This window comes from Eurytemora carolleeae, unplaced genomic scaffold, assembly GCF_000591075.1.
Source record: "Eurytemora carolleeae unplaced genomic scaffold, Eaff_2.0 scaffold1076, whole genome shotgun sequence".
Lineage (NCBI taxonomy): Eukaryota > Metazoa > Arthropoda > Copepoda > Calanoida > Temoridae > Eurytemora > Eurytemora carolleeae.
Genome location: NW_019396980.1, coordinates 26,849 through 46,472, shown reverse-complemented (window position 1 = coordinate 46,472; position 19,624 = coordinate 26,849). Strand labels below are relative to the sequence as shown.

Sequence of the window (19,624 nt, the reverse complement as noted above, 5' to 3'; positions counted from 1 at the left end):
TTCTTTGATTTAGTAAACTTGTCCATCTTAACTGTTCATCTTGCGGAGACATTACAGACACATTCGTTTACCCTTTTCATAAAATAAACTCTTGCAGACATAATAATATTATCACTGTTGAAATTAGGTATTACAATGCTAATTCATAACAAAGACGATATCGAATTCGTCACTGAATTCCCGTGTTTTTTTGGGACACCCTGTATAAAAAAGGCGCATAGACGTTATTCAAATAGGACCATCCGATTTACAACGGTACCCTCAAACCTTTATCTGCTTTCAAAATTTTGAAATGTGTTTAATTTTGTCAAATTCCTTCAATGTATACTGATAAACTCCTCAAATCACATTTAGACATGCCACAATTAAAATCATCAATTCTTTTAGTTAGAAAATTAGGATATATCATTCATTAATGGCCAGACACAAGATTAGGAATAATGACGGTTCGAAAACCCTAAATGTTTCTAACGGTGTGTATTCAATAAAAATCATAGCAGCAGAGAACTTATATAAATGTAGGGGAAAGGGAATATATTCAGTACAGTCATCTTTTATGGGTAACCCTACACATAGATTATATAGACTGAATGCTTTAAAATTTCTTTGGATAGATAATACATTCCAAAGAATGTAAAGACATAGAATTTCTACTGGATACATTTTAGGGCTCCAGGACATAGTCTTTGATCTATCTGACAAATGCTTCCATTCTCCATCAATTACGAAAACCAATTTGCCAAAATTCGCTTTACTATTTCCAATTTTAGGAATTATAAAACATATATTTCAATTGTTGATTGTCACTTAATTTAACTCGTTTCCATCAATACCTTGAATGACCATCCAGCATCCTGTTGTGAGGGGAGTTAGATTTAAAACTCGAAGAATTATTGAAATTAGCATTTTTGGTATCATTTTGTATCATTTTGGACTCAATGTTAAAAATTAAAAATTTTAATATTTGTTTTAAAACCCTTAAAACACATAACCAAACCCCAAACCTGTTGCCAACACCCTTTTTTTAAAAACCCCAATTCAGACTTCACGAGGTTGGAACAAACTGCTTTTGGTGTTAGGATTTATCATGGATAATTTAGTTATCTGTAAACTATTTGTAATTATACAACATCTTTTACGCAATTGTGCGACATCTATTTAGGAATTTCATTATTATTTAGACCTAAAGCAAGAATTACAACGCAAATATAATTTTTAATCTAAAATTCTGTTGAAACCACTAACGTGACCGAATTGGACTGATAATTCTAAACATTTATGCAAAAAGAAAAAAATAATTAAATTTGTTTGTAAATAAGTTCCCCAGCTCTGAATTCATCTGAACGATTAATTAATCAGAATTAGAAATAATGGATAAAAAATAATTTCTGGTGCACACTTATGTGTTATGCAATATGCATCATGGCAGTGTAATTTGCATTGCAGAAAAAATCACAGATTTGACATCTCATAAGTTACAGATTTGACAGCTCATAAGTTTCAGATTTGATAGCTCATAAGTTACAAATTTGACAGCTCATAAGTTACAGATTTGACAGCTCATAAGTTACAGATTTGACAACTTAAAAGTTATAGATTAGACAGCTCATAAGTTACAGATTTGACAGCTCATAAGTTTCAGATTTGATAGCTCATAAGTTACAGATTTGACAGCTCATAAGTTACAGATTTGACAGCTCATAAGTTACAGACGTGACAGCTCATAAGTTACAGATTTGACAGCTCATAAGTTACAGATTTGACAGCTCATAAGTTACAGATTTGACAGCTCATAAGTTACAGATTTGACAGCTCATAAGTTACAGATTTGACAACTTAAAAGTTATAGATTAGACAGCTCATAAGTTATAGATTAGACAGCTCATAAGTTATAGATTAGACAACTCATAAGTTACAGATTTGACAACTTAAAAGTTACAGATTTGACAGGTCATAAGTTATAGATTTGACAGCTCATAAGTTATAGATTTGACAGCTCATAAGTTACATATTTGTCAGCACACAAGTTGTAGATTTGATAGCTCATAAGTTAGAGATTTGACAGCTTAAAAGTTACAGATTTGACAACTCATAAGTTACAGATTTGACAGCTCATAAGTTACAGATTTGACAGCTTAAAAGTTACAGATTTGACAGCTCAAAAGTTACAGATTCGACAGCTTAAAAGTTACAGATTTGACAACTCATAAGTTACAGATTTGACAGGTCATAAGTTATAGATTTGACAGCTCAAAAGTTACAGATTTGACAGGTCAAAAGTAACAGATTTGACAGCTCATAAGTAATGATTTGACAGCTCATAAGTTGCAGATTTGACAGCTCATAAGTTACAGATTTGACAGGTCAAAAGTTACAGATTTGACAGCTCATAAGTAATGATTTGACAGCCCATAAGTTGCAGATTTGACAACTCATAAGTTACAGATTTCACAGCTCATAAGTTATAGATTTGACAGCTCAAAAGTTACAGATTTGACAGGTCAAAAGTTACAGATTTGACAGCTCATAAGTAATGATTTGACAGCTCATAAGTAATGATTTGACAGCTCATAAGTTGCAGATTTGACAACTCATAAGTTACAGATTTCACAGCTCATAAGTTACAGATTTGACAGCTTAAAAGTTACAGATTTGACAGCTCAAAAGTTACAGATTTGATAGCTCACAAGTTACAGATTTCACAGCTTAAAAGTTACAGATTTGACAACTTATAAGTTACAGATTTGACAGGTCATAAGTTATAGATTTGTCAGCTCATAAGTTACAGATTTGATAGCTCATAAGTTATAGATTTGACAGCTCAAAAGTTACAGATTTGATTGCTCACAAGTTACAGATTTCACAGCTTAAAAGTTACAGATTTCACAGCTCATAAGTTACAGATTTGACAGGTCGTAAATTAAAGATTTGTCAGCTTATAAGTTACAGATTTGACAGCTCATAAGTTTCAGATTTGACAGCTTAAAAGTTATAGATTAGACAGCTCAAAAGTTACAGATTTGACAGCTCATAAGTTACAGATTTGATAGCTCACAAGTTACAGATTTCACAGCTTAAAAGTTACAGATTTGACAGCTCATAAGTTATAGATTTGACAGGTCAAAAGTTATAGATTTGACAGCTCAAAAGTTACAGATTTGACAGGTCAAAAGTAACAGATTTGACAGCTCATAAGTAATGATTTGACAGCTCATAAGTTGCAGATTTGACAGCTCATAAGTTACAGATTAGACAACTCATAAGTTATAGATTAGACAACTCATAAGTTATAGATTTGACAGCTCATAAGTTACAGATTAGACAGCTCATAAGTTATAGATTTGACAGCTCATAAGTTATAGATTTGACAGCTCATAAGTTAAAGATTTGACAGCTTAAAACTTACACCATAAATCAAAATAATCACATTTAGAAGTTTGCCCAAAACGAAACGATCGGTTTTTTTAAAGTGGAAACGATCCATCCCTATATTTAGGTTGATATGAAGCATATTTCCTAAAAGTTTTAAAATGGTTTGAAATCATGGACGACGAAGGGTATTATATCAATACAATGTAAGACGACTTTAGATTTCAATTTTGATATAAATCAAGCTGTTAAACAGCACTGTAACACAAGAACATAGAAGTCAAGAGAAGCTGTCAATTTAAACAGCTTTTCTTTGATTACTTTTAAGCTTATAATTTTAAAAAAGCGTTTTAACAATAAAAACCTAAATATAAACGTCGTCTTCATTGTATTGATAAAATCGCTTATACCACTACCAAAAATGTTGAAAAATATTCAATAGTCTATAAAACGACATAAGAGTTTAGACAATCAGACAAAACCTATTTTATGGATAAGTAAAATATGTGGAATTAAGCACGATATAAGCGAAGTAAAACTTTGAATTATTTTTTAGAAAAATCATTATAATTACTATTTTTACCTAATAATTTTCGTTTTAACAATAAAGCCTATTATCGTCGTTATATCATATCTGCTGCACAATCTGTTTTTTACTTCACCCTATCCCTGCTGGGGTACTTGAAAACCAGAGTTTGATGTCCAAATATAACAAATGATACATCATTGGAAAGCTCTTGTGCTCTACTTTTAGAATCTGCAAAAAAAAATTGCAAATTTGCAAAAATTGAATTTTTATCGCAAAATCCAGTTATATAGTAAAAATGTTTGCAAAATAAATTTGTCCAAAAAATGAAAAATTATACATTTTTGAAAAGCCCTTGACCATGCCATTATAAAAATGCAAAAAGTTTTGAAACATTTTAAATAACCTGATTTTTACTCAAGAAAAACAAAAAATGGGCAAATTTCCTTTGACAAGTTGTTTGCAAAAACTTAGCATTTTTTTTCGCAAAACTTGTGCTATCCGTTTCCTTATGTCATAAGCTTTCCAAAAAGCTAAATTTTATCAAAATCTGACAAGTGAAAGTGGGTCAAAACATAGATTTAGTTTGTTACAGGAAAAATCAGTCATTCAGGCAGTGTGCCTGAGGACTCTGGCAGTTAGTATTAAACCCGGTTTTAGGCCTAAAGAGAGGGCTTTGGGTATGTAGGAAAAGTCAGAAAATTTCAACAGCCTCAGACCAATACTTTTTGAGTTATGTAAAAAAACTACAGGGGGGGGGCAACTTGACCCCCCCCCCAGCAGGAATAGGGTTAAACTATGCTTTAATGGTTCAGAAATAAAGAAAAAAAAGTGCCCCTTCCCCGCCACACTTGCTAGGTAATTTGGAACCAATTCTAAAATAAACAAATAAAGTACTTATTTAGAATTATGATAATGATATAATATAATTAAATATGATAATGAAATATATTAATCCCTCAGTTCCACAGAAAACATTGTTTTAAATGGACTGTGGAATATATTTACCCATATGGGTAAATATATTCCATGGCCATGGCCATGGCCATGGCCATGGCCATGATTGAATTGATCGAATTCTAATATGGTTCCCTTAATGTTAAATTCTCACAATTTCCTAAATTGTCTCAGCAGCCAAAATCCGTTTGTCTTGTAGATACCCCATAGGAAATAGTTAATTTTCAGCTGAAAAAAGCGAATATCTTATTCATCCGTATACTCAGCTAGGCAAAGGCTTAACTTGTACATTTATATACTTTGTAAATGAAAGGTTTTACGCTCACAGCGCCTTGTGCACGATATTAAATTTTACCAGAAATATTGCAACAAAAACTAGACACTGAAAGGCTTCATTTACTTGATAGTTAATATCCTGTTTTCCATAGGTTATACAAATAGAAGCCATTGTAAATAAAAATAAATCAAATCCCCAGACATTCCTTCCAACATTACTTGAATAAATTTTGTTTGTGTTCAATTATCATCACTGAGAACCAGAAACCTCTTACATAGAAAGACGACTTTTAGACTAAAGTTATGGCTTCAAGTAGTCCAATTAGTAGTAGTGTTAACATACCTATTTCAAGTGTCTTGAAGTGGGTATATTTACTTGTGTTTTGTAAAAGTATTTGTTTCCAAACTACATCAAATACGCTTAAGTACATTTAAAAAGTTTTTTTTTCATATTTCTGGTTATCACTGTATAGTAGGATATTATTTATTTACTGTGAGGTACTAACTATCAATGTACGGCTGATTTAGAAAGTGCGGGATATTATTTTTTTTCTTGTCCCGCAAAAATAAAAATAATATCCAGCACTTTCTAAATCAGCCGTACATTGGCAATTTAAAGTCACATTGCGATTACATACCATCTATTTGGGATGTGTTGAGAATAAATTTAGAATTTTTAATGGAAACAAATATTTTCATGAAATATTTTGTTTTGAGAATGCAAAATTCACAAAACTTGTCAAGAAAATGCAGAAATCTGATTTCAAACTTATTCCACATGGAACCCCTGAGCTAAGAAGACGTTCATAGAAAAGTGTAAAGATGGACGAGAGAAAGAAGATCTACGCCGATGATGAAGTCTTCGCCCAGATTAAGGACAAGAGCAGGATGGCCTATGTTAAGTCCTGGCAGGATTTTGAAAATTTAAATATCGATTTTGAATTCGAGGACGGACACCCTGAAGAGGAGGCTATTATTGTTTTTTTAATTCTAAATTATTCAAAATCATGACTAAATTCTAAGTAGATTTAAGTATATTTTTTTAAAATACTTTGAAATTAAAACTGAATTTAAAATCTGCATTTTACTTTTAAACTTTTAATTGGACACCCTGTAAAAGGTTTGGAATATATAGTAAAATATTCAAATTCAAATTGATCAAGATTTTGCCAACCAAACACGTGACCTATGTTTTGACATATTCAAATCCAGGGCTTTAAAACAGATGTAAAAGGTCGGAATGAGCAAGGCACGAGGCCTGATAACGCTTCAAATTAACCCATTTTCATCAGGTAAATAAACCATTTTCACCAGGTAAAAAAAAACATTTTATCAGGTAAATAAACCATTTTACCAGGTAAATAAACCATTTTCACCAGGTAAATAAACCATTTTCAACAGGTAAATAAACCATTTTACCAGGTAAATAAACCATTTTCATCAGGTAAATAAACCATTTTATCAGGTAAATAAACCATTTTCATCAGGTGAATAAACCATTTTCACCAGGTAAATAAACCATTTTCATCAGGTAAATAAACCATTTTACCAGGTAAATAAACCATTTTCACCAGGTAAATAAACCATTTTACCAGGTAAATAAACCATTTTCACCAGGTAAATAAACCATTTTATCAGGTAAATAAACCATTTTACTAGGTAAATAAACCATTTTACCAGGTAAATAAACCATTTCACCAGGTAAATAAACCGGTTTTTTGTAAAGTATTTAATGCTATTTCTGGCGGATGACTGAAGAAATGTTTCTCGTTTCAGTTATTTTTAGTGCAGTGCTAAAAGGATAACTTTACATGCGCACTGGGGCGGCTCATGATATCTTACAGGTGGAGGGGGGGGGGAGGGAATAATTGTCCCCCCTGGAAATTTTTACAAGGAATTTGGTAAATTTTATTTCAAAACCAGCTAGGGGTGGAAGTGCAGAAAGTGTGTTAGCAAGATTTTAACTATTTTTTTTTTAAATATTAATTTTGAGTTCAAAAAGTGGCGCCTAAAGCAAAACATTTTGAAATCTATTCTTAAAAATCTAAATTAAATGGCTAGAAGGTGCCTGCTCTCTCTTCTTTAGCTCCTAATTTTTCCAGGAGAGGGGGACTTCCCCCTAGTTTTCCAGTGGTTGGACATCCCCCTCCCCCCTACAAGCAGCCTCAGCTAAATAATCTTTTGGATTTGTTTTAAATGATATACTGAAATATTTGACAAAGAAAGATAGAAGTAAGGACCATAAATGTAATTTGTAAAAAAAAACTGAGTTAATTCCGTACAGTCGTCACATTCTTTACGAATTCCAAAGAAAAAATTATCAACGGTCCAAGAAATTTCTCATTTTAAATTCTTAAAATAATATTTTGTTCGTTTATATACAATAAAGAAATTGGAAGCTTAATAGGTTTAAATAGGATTTTTAACGGTCCAGCAACTTTTTATAAATATTTATTTTTGTCGGAATAGGATTTTTCATCGTTTTCTGCGTATTTTAAAACATCTTTAAAATATATTCTGTTTCCATGTTTATATAATTTAAATCGTTATAGCAATAATTATATTATTTTAACATTTATTGGTTAAAACTTCACGACTTAAATTTGATAAAAGAGTTTAGAATCTTTTTTTTTTACTGCAGCTATCATTTTAGAATATGTTTTAATGCTAAAAACTGAATTAAACTTTAACAAAACTAATTAATGCTTACAGTAATTTAAGAATTATAATACATATTATACGATCAATGCTTTCACAAATACACAAATGCATTGTTACGAGATGCCACCATATACTGCTTTATTGAACACCCAGATCAATTTTTGTCACAAAGAGGGTCATGGAAAAAAAATATTAAAAGTTATAATCCATTAAATTATCAAGTTATGCACGCACTCAACAGAGAAAGTTTAAGGAGTTTTTAAACCCGATTTATTTTTATCAATTTCACAAAATTGTGCATTTTTGTATTTTTTCCTTGGTTTAAGTTAACTAACCAAAAGTTGCTTTTCTTATAGTTTTGGATATATTACAAGCTTTTCTGTAATTTCTGTAGTTTCTGTAGTTTCTGTAGTTTCTTTAGTTTCTGTAGTTTCTGTAGTTTCTGTAGTTTGCAGTTTCTATAGTTTCTGTAGTTTCTGTAACTTCTGTAGCTTCTGTAGTTTCTGTAGTTTCTGTAGTTTCTGTAGTTTCTGTAGTTTCCGTAGTTTCTGTAGTTTCTGTAGTTTCTGTAGTTTCTGTAGTTTCTTTAGTTTCTGTAGTTTCTTTAGTTTCTGTAGATTCTGTAGTTTCTTTAGTTTCTGTAGTTTCTTTAGTTTCTGTAGTTTCTGTAGTTTCCGCAGTTTCTGTAGTTTCCGTAGTTTCCGTAGTTTCTGTAGTTTCTGTAGTTCCTGAAGTTTCTGTAGTTTCTGTAGTTTCTGTAGTTTCTGTAGTTTCCGTAGTTTCTGTAGTTTCTGTAGTTTCTGTAGTTTCTGTAGATAAATAAGGATAAGTCCGTCATCCTTGACTAGGTTTTAAAGGTTTTAAAGGTACTGTTGGGTATCGGACACTGCCTTCTACAAACAGAGGCTCACTTGAAATTTCGCTTAAAGTCCCTTTAAGATATAATGCATGCATGGATATCATTATCCCTTTTATGCAATCTGCATCTATATCATATTTCTTCTCATATCTTCTAAATAGATGTATTGCTAGGCATCTTCGATATTTTCATGGGGACAGGGGGGGGGGGATAACCTAATATTTTATGGTTCGTGCACAATGATTTAAAGGTTGCAAGTTCAACGGCAAAAAAAATCGATTCGAATTTTTACATACTTGCATCTTTAAAACTAAAGCTAAAGTGCTCTATAGATTTAAAATTACTTAACTTGGGATACGGAAAGGTTTCAGTCAGTTAGCGAGGTAAAATTCAAGCCCGCGATCCAGCCTTGAAAATTTATGCAAAAATATCTACGAACGCTATTCTAAAATGTGCAAGTCTGAAGTTTTCAAATCCAATTGATAACAAAGTTAAGTGTTTCAAACGCGAAATAATTTAATGAAATTTATATGGTGTACGTATTTTTAAGAAAAATAATTTCAAAATGAATTAAGACAAATAATATCGATAATTACATTTATGTATATCAACCTCAAAAAACATGGTAAGGTGTAACTTGAATGAAAAAAAGTTTCTAAGATAGGTAATATGAAAATATTGAAAAAGTGCAAAAACATTGAAGGATTTTTCAAAATTTGTATCTCTTTTTGTCCTGTAAATTTCCGTGTCAACCAAATCCTCTAGAGGATCCAGGCCCTCTGCAATACCCCTTGATCATTAAGGAGGGAAGGGGGCGGGGGGTTAATTTAAACCGAGAGAAGAGCGATATTGTTTTCTCTCTAAAAGTTTGGACTCCGAGATTACGGAAGTATCTTCGGAGAGCTTATACTTCTATTGCAGTTAGAAATAAACTGTGCCAAGAGAACAACAAGTTTTACAACCTAGAAATGTGATCCGGTAAAATCTTAGAAAAGGAGGAGAAGATTTTGAGACGATGCTTCAACAATGCTTGAGACTTTTTGATCTTCTGGTCTTAGGACTTCTATTGTCGACATTCGACATTGGCACAGGCATTCGTTATCTTTTATTAACATAATTTATACTTTTCTTTTCCACCTTTTCACCAATATTATACCTACCCATCTTTCCCCCAACAGCGGGATGTTAGGTTACTTAAAGTCCCTCTGGACAATTAAGTAAAATAACCTCCCGTTCATGTGAAGTTTCCGGAAATTTTTTTTTCATTTCATTTTCACGTTAGATAGACGATAAAATTGTGCCAAACTACATTTGAATGTTTTGTATGAAAATTGAACTTTGGAACCCTTGGTAAATTAAATTGAACTTGGGAACCCTTGGTAAATTAAATTAAACTTGGGAACCCTTGGTAAATTAAACTTGGGAACCCTTGGTAAATTAAACTTGGGAACCCTTTGTAAATTAAACTTGGGAACCCTTGGTAAATTAAACTTGGGAACCCTTGGTAAATTAAATTGAACTTGGGAACCCTTTGTAAATTAAAATTCCCATAAATTATCAAAAAAGTAGTTGTTAATAATTATTGCTTAGATTTTTTACAACAAAAAAGGGAAACTGGAGGATGCAATTTTACGAACATTATTTTAATTTACCAAAACATGATTATATATTCTTATTGTTTCCATTTCTAGGTACCAAAACTGGTTAGAATTCAACTTTAAAGAATTTTAAGAACAAATCATGAATAATATGGTTTTCTTTAAAAAGCAAAACACTAAATTGTTTTGATTTTAATTAACCTAAATTACAAAAGAATGAACTTATTGTCTATTCTTTTTAGAAAGCTTTATTTAGCTTTCAATTCAGCTAAATTAAAAGCCTCCAGATTCCGGGGAAAAATTAGAAAAAATTAAATCTTTGTTTTTAAGATTGCAGTATGCTTATAATATCTTTTAAAAAACTGAAATTAGCAACAACAAAATATAGCTGTTTATGTAGGTAATTCTTGTTAAAATATGTTTAATTTGCTCAAAAAAAAAAGAAATTAAAAACAAATTTATTTTTTCATCTAATATTAAAAAATGCACCAATAGTTTTACGACTAAAAATAAATTTCCTAAATCCAAATTCAATTGTATTTTGAAATGAAAAAAAGGATTATGGTAGATTGGATAGTCTAATCTTTCTCTTCATTCTAATCTGTTCATTGTGAATATATCTTCAATGTATATATAATTCTTGAAATAAACTCATACTTTTTTTACAGTTTAATCTGAACATTATCTAAACATGGAGAAATTTTAGAAATTTCAGTTTAGGACTGACTCCTTATGCCCTCTCGTCGAATTTTCGAGAAAAACGATTTGAGAGGGTAAAAGTGTTAAACCAGTTAAGGGGTTGGAGAACATAATTTAGTCCCGGAATGTTTTTATCATTTAAAATAAAATATACAAAAGTAACTTTAGTTGTGTTAGTTACGCATTAAGGAACTTTCCCATATATCCTAAAATCATGTCTTAAAATCGTGGCAGTAACATAAATCCTTTGAGGGGCAGCATTGAGAAGCACGTGACTCCTTTTTTGCACGACATGTTCTATTCTCTTTTATATACATTTTTTATTTATGAAATTACCAAAGGGTGTTAAAAGAAAAAGGGATTGGGGTCCGGGACCGATTAATGTTTTTGGGAGGCATAACATATTGTTTTTTAGTTGATTTGACTTTTATGAAATTTGGCTGGGGTAAAAATGACCGACTTCTTACCTAAAGTTTGATATACTCAAAAGGGAAAAAATATAAAACCAAAACTTACAAACTAATTCTAACGAATGTCTAAAAAAGATTTCCTGAGTGGGATAGAAATATTCTCTCTTAGAAGATCAGATCAAAAGTGTCCGCTCAACAACTTATCAGGTATTTAAAAGTTTTAAACTCAATTTTATCTTTTTATATTTCTTCATTCATCATCATCTAAACAATTTGATAAGAAAATTAGAAAATGAAGTTGGAAAAGGATGAAGTTTTAACATATACAATCCATTTGTAGAGTAGTTTTATATTTAACAATCCATTTGTAGAGTAGTTTTATATTTAACAATCCATTTGTAGAGTAGTTTTATATTTAACAATCCATTTGTAGAGTAGTTTTATATTTAACAATCCATTTGTAGAGTAGTTTTATATTTAACAATCCATTTGTAGAGTAGTTTTATATTTAACAATCCATTTGTAGAGTAGTTTTATATTTAACAATCCATTTGTAGAGTAGTTTTATATTTAACAATCCATTTGTAGAGTAGTTTTATATTTAACAATCCATTTGTAGAGTAGTTTTATATTTAACAATCCATTTGTAGAGTAGTTTTATATTTAACAATCCATTTGTAGAGTAGTTTTATATTTAACAATCCATTTGTAGAGTAGTTTTATATTTAACAATCCATTTGTAGAGTAGTTTTATATTTAACAATCCATTTGTAGAGTAGTTTTATATTTAACAATCCATTTGTAGAGTAGTTTTATATTTAACAATCCATTTGTAGAGTAGTTTTATATTTAACAATCCATTTGTAGAGTAGTTTTTTATTTAACAAGCCATTTGTAGAATAGTTTTATATTTAACAAGCTATTTGTAGAGTAGTTTTATATCTAACAAGCTATTTGTAGAGTTGTTTTATATTTAACAAGCCATTGTAGAATAGTTTTATATTTAACAAGCTATTTGTAGAGTATTTTTATATCTAACAAGCTATTTGTAGAGTTGTTTTATATTTAACAAGCCATTTGTAGAATAGTTTTATATTTAACAAGCTATTTGTAGAGTATTATTATATCTAACAAGCTATTTGTAGAGTTGTTTTATATTTAACAAGCCATTGTAGAGTAGTTTTATATTTAACAAGCTATTTGTAGAGTAGTTTTATATTTAACAAGCCATTAGTAGAGTAGTTTTATATTTAACAAGTCATTTTTAGAGTAGTTTTTTATTTAACAAGCCATTTGTAGAGTAGTTTTATATTTAACAAGTCATTTGTGGAGTATTTTTATATTTGACAAACTATTTATTTAGTAGTTTTCTATTCATTAAGATAATTATTGAGTAGTTTTATATTCAACAAGCCATTAGACGAGTAGTTTTATATTTAACAAACTATTTATTGATAGTTTTTTATTCATTAAGATATTTATTGAGTAGAATTTATACTTAACAAGCTATTTGTTGAGTATTTTTTTAACATAACAAGCTATTTATTGTTTATTTTTAATACATAAAATCTATATTGCATAGTACTTATACATAACAAGCTAATTATTGAGAAGTTTTTATACATAACAAGCTATTTGTTGAGTAGTTTTTATGCAAAATAAACTATTTATTGAGCAGTTTCTATAAATAACAAGCTACTTTTTAAGTAGTATTTATACATAACAAGCTATTTTTTGAGAAGGTTTATATTTAACAAGCTATTGATTGAGTAGTTTTGAATTGAACAAGCTATTTTTTGAATAGTTTTAAATTTAATAAGCTATTTATTGAGTAGTTTCATATTTATTGAGTAGTTTTTATTCATAACAAGGTATTTATTGAATAATATTTCTACATAATGAGTTATTTTTTGAGTAGTTTTTTATACATAACAAGCTATTTCTTGCGTAGTATTTATACATATAACAAGCTAATTACTGAGTAGTTTTTATATTTTATACATAACATGATATTTGTTAAGTAGTTTTTATTCATAATAAGCTATTTATTAAGTAGTTTTAGAACATAAACAAGTATTTATTGCGTGGTATTTATACATAACAAGCTATTTATTGAGTATTTTTAATACATAACATGCTATTTTAATTTGAGTAGTTTTATATTTAACAAGCTGTTTATTGAGAGTTTTTACAAGATCAAATGCCGCGGAAAAATGAGTTAAATATTAATATATCAATTGCATTTATATTTCAGGGCTATATTAGACTCACTTTACCGTTGCATGCATTTGATCTTAAATATGTAATACGACATTATAAAAATCTCTTGCTATGTATTCATAAATCTGGGATTCACTGTAGTTGCAAATTATTTTGTTATCTCTATACATTAAGTTGTAATCTGTTTGTCTGTGTTTGTTTTTCCGATCAAAACTCAGGAACCCCTTGACTGATCTGACTCAAATTTTGAGTGGAGAACCACGGGCATGTTCTTAGGTTGATTTTGAGTTTATTAAGTTAAATGGGTTGACTTTTTGCAAAATTTTAGTTTGAAACATACATACGCTGATATTTACCAGTAAGAAGAATCTTTAATTAAATGTTCACAGTTCAGAGATTTCCAACTTTTAATGTCCTTTGTAGTTTTATACTTTGAACTTTTAATTACACTTGAAAATGGAAAGATCGAAAAAATTCATTTTCCAGGGGGGGGGCGGGGCAGTTTTGATGTTCAAAAATGTTTAGTTTATACCATAAAAATACGCCATAAGGTTTATTGTTTTACGAAGAAATATTTTTCGTTTAGATTTCTCAAAGTCAATTCTCCAATATGATTCTATTTTCTTGATTGGAAGTCTTGGAAGTCTATTGATTTTATTTTTGTTCCAACCCTACAAATAAAATTTAGATTTTTTACAAACGTAATTCTTCCGTGATAAATTACTTGTACGACTTTTGTAGCCATATAGTTTTGAGCAAAGCAAAGAAAATCATTGTTGCAGCATATAAAAACATTGTTGCAGCATATCAAAACATTGTTGCATATAAAAACATTATTGCATTGCAGCATATCAAAACATTGTTGCAGCATATAAAAACATTATTGCAGCATATCAAAACATTGTTTCAGCATATAAAAACATTGTTGCAGCATATAAAAACATTGTTGCAGCATATGAAAACATTGTTGCAGCATATAAAAACATTGTTGCAGCATATAAAAACATTTTTGCAGCATATAAAAACATTGTTGCAGCATATAAAAACATTATTGCATTGCAGCATATCAAAACATTGTTGCAGCATATAAAAACATTATTGCAGCATATCAAAACATTGTTTCAGCATATAAAAACATTGTTGCAGCATATAAAAACATTGTTGCAGCATATGAAAACATTGTTGCAGCATATAAAAACATTGTTGCAGCATATAAAAACATTTTTGCAGCATATAAAAACATTGTTGCAGCATATAAAAACATTATTGCATTGCAGCATATAAAAACATTGTTGCAGCATATAAAAACATTGTTGCAGCATATAAAAACATTGTTGCAGCGTATAAAAAATATAAAAAATATAAAAAATTCAACATTGGTTGCAGCATATAAAAAACATGAAAAATATAAAAATTCAACACCTTACACTGTTCCTTTCAATTACTCGTTAAAAATAGAAGCTTTAGATAAAAATATAAATTAAAAAAATAAAAATATCAATTTTCCGAAAAATTTACTTTATTTTGGCGTGAAACTTTCATTCTAACTCTTGAAAATTAAAAAATTCGCAATTTATGAAAATTCCCTTTAATTGAAAATAAACCAGTAATTATATATCTATAAAGTCTCTTGATAAAAATAATTAATTTTTAGTCTGCCAAAGTTGTTGGAAAAGAAGCTTGAAAGAATGCAGGTCCCAGGGTGAGCGTAGAAAAATGCATGATTACTTGATTCAACCAATTATTGTAATTAGATCGATTTCATATACATGCATGCACTTAATTCTTATATGATATGGAACAGTACATAATATTTTCGCCGCGCAGTACATTACATTGAATACTTCTAATTTTTCGAAGTTTTAACTTTTGTGATTTGAATCTCAGAATCAATCATTGATATACATCTGTGCTGACCTATGGACTAATTGAATATCTCTTCAATATCCGCGTGCAGGGATAACTTTGATAGATCAAGCATTCTCAAAGGGAGTGTTCGCGAAAAATGAAAGGGGGTATAGGCTTACGGCGAAAAAAAATCGCTTTTGAACGCTACTAATCTTACTTCTATCTGTTGCGTCATTAAAGATAAAATTGTTTAAAACGACTTATACTGAAGAACCTGGCGTTTATACAATTTCAGAAAGTTGTAATATACGACTTGTATCGTAAAATAATCAATTTAACTTCAAACAAATCATTCAGATATTACAACCTAAAGTCATCGATTATTTTTCGACGCATACATTTTCTGTGTTGTTACACAATGTTTCATTTTCAAAGTTGCTGAAATTTTTATTGATCTTTTAAGAGCATTTTATTTAAAAACAATTATATCATAATTACAATTAATACCATAAATACAATACTGGTAAATGTTATTATATTTCTCAAAATAAAAGTATAAATGTACATAGAAGATATTACGGTTGATCATTGATTAAGCATGGCTCGCAATTTTTTAATTATTTTAAATTTTTTATTGCTTTTAATTATGTCTTTGCATATTTAACTTAAAATAATCAAGATAACTAGGTTTGCAAGGCGCTTCGCGCCCGTCTTTATTTCAATTGTGAACATGTTCTCCTTGTATACATTGTAAAACAAAAACAAACAAAAATTTCGTGGATTTTCAAAATTTTCAAAAATCGATATTTGTTAGAGGAAAATTTTTGAAATTTTAATCTTTCATAAACCTTACCTGGGGTCCCGTGAGGTCCCAAAAAAATTTGGGCCCGATCAGTTCAGCCGTTTTGACGTTTATTGTATACAAAGAAACAAACAGACAGACAGACAAGCAAAGTATATATATAGATAATTCGGAAAGAAGGATGTATAGCTATATAAGGAGGATATATAAGGATGAAACTTTAACGACGACCTGCAAAAATTCTAAAACTCTTGAAATAAAAAGTGCTAAAGGTTAAAATTTGTCTTCTGTCTTATATACAGTCTTTTTATCGTAAAATAAATGATTGTTCAACAAGAGAAATAAGTTTACAGTTAAAGAAAACTAGAAAGCTGAGAAAGTAAGAAATAAGACTCAAAGATATTCGAACAGTCGTCTGTAAAGTCTCCTCCTTGGTGCGTACATTTCCTCTATTATTTTATGAATCTAAAATTAGACCTGATTAGAGTTAATGTCAGAATTGATCTATTTCTAGAAAAGAGTCCTGTTTATGGCAGCAACAACGGGAGGATATTGGAGGACAACCTCCAGAAGATGGAGGTTCTGAATTCTGAAGGTCCATCCTCCAACGCCTCTCCATTTTCCGGAGGGGATACTCTGATACTATCCCCCAGCAGCAGAGTCCCTCCAAAATCATCTTCGTCTATTTCATCAATCTTCGAGCCTTCGTCACCAATCTCAGTATTGTCGAAGCCATCGGAGGCAATGATGTCCTCAACGGAGTCTTCTGGTGAATATATCTTCAATTCAGCTTCATCGGAGTACTCCTTGCCTGACTTCAACCTATGTGGGGTGCTTTCTTTAACCCTCTTGTGAGAGCATTCATTTTCAAAGGTAAACATTAATGAACAGCTATAAGTGCTTAAAGTATGAAAGGTTTATGTATAGAATTCATGAGAGTGTGCATTTGATATAACTTCACTCACTGTACTCATGGATATCGCTTTGAAGTCAGTTGTCAAACATTCAAGGCTATTGGATTTTTAAGAGGCTAAAAAAGAATCGGGGATAGGTCAATCTTTTTTAAATTGTATTCTCAATAAGTTTCCTGTTTTATTTTATACCAAATTTTTACTCTAACCAGAGATATCCATAAACGATTTTTTTTAAATTGTTAAAATCGTTTTAATAAATCGTTTTTATTTTGCTTAATGCGATAAAAGCAAACTTATTGCAAATTTTGTTGTGCGTTAAACATTATGAATTATTTAAGACACATTTAATCCTAAAAAACTTTAAATATGCATGAACCACAGACTACACAGACTGCTTATCTCAATTAATAGGGTGGTCTTACGTAGGCCTAAGTTGACCCGGCACGACATGCTACGTTTTTACGATATGCTTTTAGGTTGTCATCTAACGACCACTTTTTGAACATAATACCCATTCAGGGGTTAAGTTTTACAACTTTTAAAGAAATACTCCAATTTTAAACATGAAACATAACATTTAGGAATTTAGTCTTATGCAAAGGATCCTTAAATATCCCTGAATACAGATGTTTGCTGAGTGGTCGTGTACAGTACTTGTACACAATAGAACATGCTGTGCAGAATATTGCATATTTTAGCTGATAATCGATCTCTGTAACTCTCTTATCTCTGGTATGAACAAACTTGAAAACAATGGCCTTCATTATTCTGAGTCTAGTAAATCTGTGGCCGAATTTAAAAAATTTGAGCGGCGGTTTAAATTTAAGCCGCGGTTTAAATATGGCTGGTTCCACTTAAAATTGTATCAAATGTTTAAAGATTTAAGCCGGCGCTGAATTTAAACCGGGTTCTGGCGGATTTAAACCGCGGCTCAAATTCTTCCTCATTCATTGTTTTGTTTGAACCCCATCTGTTTGTTTCGCTTGTATTCAGAGTTAAGCAACGTTTTCTATGTTTTTAAACATGGAACATTTTTAAGGCTATCAGGAGACTGAACAAAAATATGAGAATCTTTCTATATTTCAAAATTAAATTTTCTTTAAATTTGTTTTTGTTACAAAAAATCTCGACTCAGGCAGAAGATTTCCTAAACTTACATTTTAGATTTTTTGTAAAACCTCCTGAAAGTAGAAAAAAAACCTTGAAAATATCAAAAGAAAAAAAAGAATATATTTTTTTCGAGGATTAATTGGCAATAAAGTATCAATGTCAAATCATAGCCCTCTTAATCTTTTAATTACACTGTAAACCGTCCTTAAACAAGATTTATATGAATAACATTGATCCATATTCTATATTCTCGTTGAAGATACAAACATTTACGTTTAAAAAATGTAAAAAATAAAAGATAAAAAATATATTTTTTTTACAGAACCACTAAGCTTAATTCTTTTAAAAATGTCTAAACTCAACTTAAATCCTTAAAACGTGATTTCAATAATTGCACTTTCAAAATCACAACATTTTTGCAAAGGAATTTGTGGTTTTTATATGAATTACTAATCCGCTTAAAAATTGTTTCTTTTTTCTCTGGTAAAACGGTAACGTGTTTAAAAATTGTAATTTCCTTTTTTTACAACTTTTTAAAATTTTTAAAACTAATGTGCATTTTATAAGTTCATGCTAAGTTTTCTTCTTTGCAGTTCTAATTATGTTAAATTAGCTAAATATCTATATCTATAAAGTTGTAATCTGTTTGTTTGTTTGTCCCATCATGACTCAGGAACCCTTGGACCGATTTGCCTCACATTTATATTGGGGAATTCGAGAGGCCCACGAGAATAGCTTTTGGTTTTGAGATTCTAAGTTGAGTGGGTCGACTTTAAAAGCGAAAATGTAGTTACCTGGGAAAATCGTTCAAGCGCGGGTAAACGGTGGGAGTAACTTTTAGTAACCTTGGCAGCGCTGGGTTCACAAGCTAATATATCATATTATAGCACACTTGCTTTATTTATTCCGCGGATTTTCCAAAAAAATTCAAGAGTTTCTTTTTAGATAAATTAACTTAGGACAAAAACTTTTGTTTGGTTTCTTGAAAAGCTTAATAATTATACAGCTGGGTGTCTGTAGTTATTGTCAGTCCAAAACTGATTTCTAAAATTTTGAGAATACTTTATCTCTGAAAAATTTAGCTAGCAACAACTGCACAACATGCATTCAAAACTTTCAATTAAAGTATCTAAAGCACTATTTTATTAACACGACGTGTTTATGGATTTAAAATTTCTCTGATGTCGACAGAGAAAATTTCTTAAAAAACTTTTAAGCTTTGCGAACCAAAACAAAGTATAATTACTATACAGGGTTACCCACAAAGAATGAGACTTCAGAGACGACTGTACGGAATTTATACCGTCTGTTTCCTTAAATTCATGTTTCCTCACGGCTGCAAACTTGTCATTCATTATTTAGCATGAGCCACCAA

At 30.2% G+C, this 19,624-nt stretch overlaps 1 protein-coding gene across 1 annotated transcript; it reads left to right on the top strand.

The window, feature by feature from the left end:
• Positions 1 to 9,526: 9,526 nt before the first annotated feature.
• On the top strand, positions 9,527 to 17,080 carry LOC111710743 (uncharacterized). Its single transcript, XM_023484861.1, has 4 exons — positions 9,527 to 9,739; positions 11,491 to 11,562; positions 15,230 to 15,277; positions 16,740 to 17,080. Exons 1-4 carry the CDS (start codon positions 9,664 to 9,666, stop codon positions 17,078 to 17,080), a joined length of 537 nt encoding a protein of 178 aa, XP_023340629.1. The 5' UTR covers positions 9,527 to 9,663.
• Positions 17,081 to 19,624: the final 2,544 nt, after the last annotated feature.

What these genes read in the sequence shown, in the direction of transcription:
- LOC111710743 (XM_023484861.1), top strand. Translation starts at nt 9,664, where the DNA reads ATGCTTCAACAATGCTTGAGACTTTTTGATCTTCTGGTCTTAGGACTT. An exon ending in GACATTCGACATTGGCACAG is followed by an intron (nt 9,740 to 11,490) that starts GCATTCGTTATC and finishes TGTCTAAAAAAG; the next exon opens with ATTTCCTGAGTGGGATAGAA. An exon ending in TCCGCTCAACAACTTATCAG is followed by an intron (nt 11,563 to 15,229) that starts GTATTTAAAAGT and finishes ATTAATTTTTAG; the next exon opens with TCTGCCAAAGTTGTTGGAAA.